Genomic DNA, 2185 nt, shown 5'->3' with positions numbered 1-2185 from the left:
TTTCTCAGAATTCTGATTTTTTTCCCATACTAAACTGAAATGAAATGTAAAAATCAGTTAACTTTTTTTTTTTTCCACTGGCCCTAATCCTCTTCCGTATTTTTGGCGAAAAGATCTTTATCACAAACATAATTAAAGTGCAGAAATAGGAAGATTTGTATTAACTATACACTGGCTAGTGATAGTCGGCATCAGTGATGAAGTCACGCTGCGTAAAGAAACAGTCCTGAAAGTGAAAGAAGTGTGAAAGCTCACATTTTACCGAGAAATGAAACCAAGCCGGATGATGATATTAACTTCCTGTTTTCAGTGAGGAACCTAACGGTGCCTGTCAGTCTTAGGTTTCTATTTCTCCACCTCCGGTAGAAGGTAAGATCTTGTCTTTTACAGAGACTAACCGTGCCTTTAAAATGCTTTTAACAACTGTAAAATAATGCAAACGATCATTTAAAAGCCTATATTTGAAATAGTTTTGTCTAATTTTTTAGAAGTTAGTTAAAGAAAAGTTTTACTGAATCTTTTTTTTTTTTTTTTTTTTTTTTTTTTTTTTTTTTTTTTTTTTACAACATCTTTCTGTTTACCGTAAGTCCTTTGTTTGGTATTAATATTTTCCATGTTGGGTCGTTTTGATTTAAAGCATATTTAAAGATCTAAATCTGTGCAATGAGCTGAATGAACTGCTTTATCTTGCAGCTATGGGATGTCAAGCATCTAAGCGTCCAAGTCAACGCTCATGTAAGCTTCAGTGATGCAGAGATCTTTATTTACCTGAAGATGACTCACTGCTGACTGATTCTCTCCACTTTTTCCTGGTTAGACCTTCCTAAACCATGGCTGCAGATAGACTGGGGGTGAGATCTGTTGGTTTGGGCTCAAAGTTGTGTAGATCTGTCAACTAGAAGTATTCCTGTATTAGTAATAAGTTTTTACATTTTTCAGTTTCACCAGCAGATGTCTCCAACTTCCACATAATATCAATAAAATACTGTTTTGTTTTCCTGAGTAGAGCCAAATCCTCTAAACTGGAGTTCCTAAAGGGTTTCCAACCTCAGGCTGAAGGTCAGCAGCTCAGGATTCTTCTCCATGGTCCACCTGGAGCTGGAAAGTCCAGCTTCATCAACTCTGTCAACAGTGTGTTACAGGGAAAAGTGATCCGCATTGCTCCTGTGAATAATGCTGCTCAGGCCAGCTTCACTAAAAAGGTAAAACAAGAGAAGGAAATTATAATCTTAGATTAAAAGCTGTTTGTGTCACCATACGTCTTTGATTGATCTGCAGAACACAAGTTACAGGATTAAGAAACCAAATGAGGAAAGTTTTTACCCTTTTGTGTTAAATGACACAATGAGCCTGAAGACAAAAAGCAGCAGGAGAGTCAGAAGGGTTCACGTAAAGGACATGAAAAAGGCGATGAAGGGCCACATCAAAGATGGCTATACGGTAAAGTCTCTACGAAACGGGAGAACAATTTTTATCTGATTTAAATCTGAAATATTTGTTTTTAGAGTTTTTTTATTATTTATTTTTAGTTTAATCCTGAGTGCAGTTTGTCCAAAAGTGATGGATACTACAATACTTCTCCAAACGCCGATGACAAAGCGCACATCCTGGTATGTGTGATTGATGCTACCTCAGAGCTGAGAAACGATGTCATTGAAACAATTCAGGACATCAGAGATGACGCCACAGATCTGGGTGAGACAACACACAGTTCTTTTCCTTAATGGAGGATTAGGTCTTCCGCAGATGAAGCTTAAAGGGGTCATAGAACACAAAACTGAGTTTCCATAGATGAATAACGATAGTTCAGTGGGTGAAATGGACGTACAGAGAAGCTCAAACCCCATCGACACCTCCTTTCTCTGCAAATCTCACTATTCTAAACTTCACCATAAAATGGGCGAATCAAAACGAAGCCCCGAGCTGACATAAAATTGTAGATGTTGCGTTATTTGGTTCTGGCCTTTACTTTTGTCACGCCCCGAAATTGACATCCAGACCAGCCCACTGGTTCACTAACCTGACTCCGCCAGATGGATTTGCTCCGCATATCCATCTGGAAACCTTCCGTTGAAGTAATTTTGGAAAGGGGAGAAAATACTGGTTAGCTGATTGGCCTATGTTGGTGATAGACGGGCCAAATAAACCAATCAGATCAACGAAGCATATGACGTACTAACAGAGC

The 2185-nt window shown here is 38.4% G+C and overlaps 1 protein-coding gene across 1 annotated transcript in view; it reads left to right on the top strand.

The window, feature by feature from the left end:
- The first annotated feature begins 626 nt into the window (after nucleotides 1-626).
- The window catches only part of LOC107092031 (interferon-induced protein 44-like), a 3029-nt gene continuing 1470 nt past the window's right edge, over nucleotides 627-2185 (top strand). Inside the window, exons 1-5 of the mRNA XM_015386305.1 lie at nucleotides 627-735; nucleotides 818-851; nucleotides 1007-1202; nucleotides 1279-1440; nucleotides 1530-1695. Of these exons, the coding sequence (XP_015241791.1) occupies nucleotides 696-735; nucleotides 818-851; nucleotides 1007-1202; nucleotides 1279-1440; nucleotides 1530-1695 (598 nt within the window). The 5' untranslated portion in view covers nucleotides 627-695. The remainder of the gene's footprint in view (nucleotides 736-817; nucleotides 852-1006; nucleotides 1203-1278; nucleotides 1441-1529; nucleotides 1696-2185) is intronic.

This window comes from Cyprinodon variegatus, unplaced genomic scaffold (genome assembly GCF_000732505.1).
Source record: "Cyprinodon variegatus isolate N-32 unplaced genomic scaffold, C_variegatus-1.0 Scaffold363, whole genome shotgun sequence".
Classification (NCBI taxonomy): Eukaryota; Metazoa; Chordata; class Actinopteri; order Cyprinodontiformes; family Cyprinodontidae; genus Cyprinodon; species Cyprinodon variegatus.
This window is presented reverse-complemented; position numbering and strand designations above follow the sequence as displayed.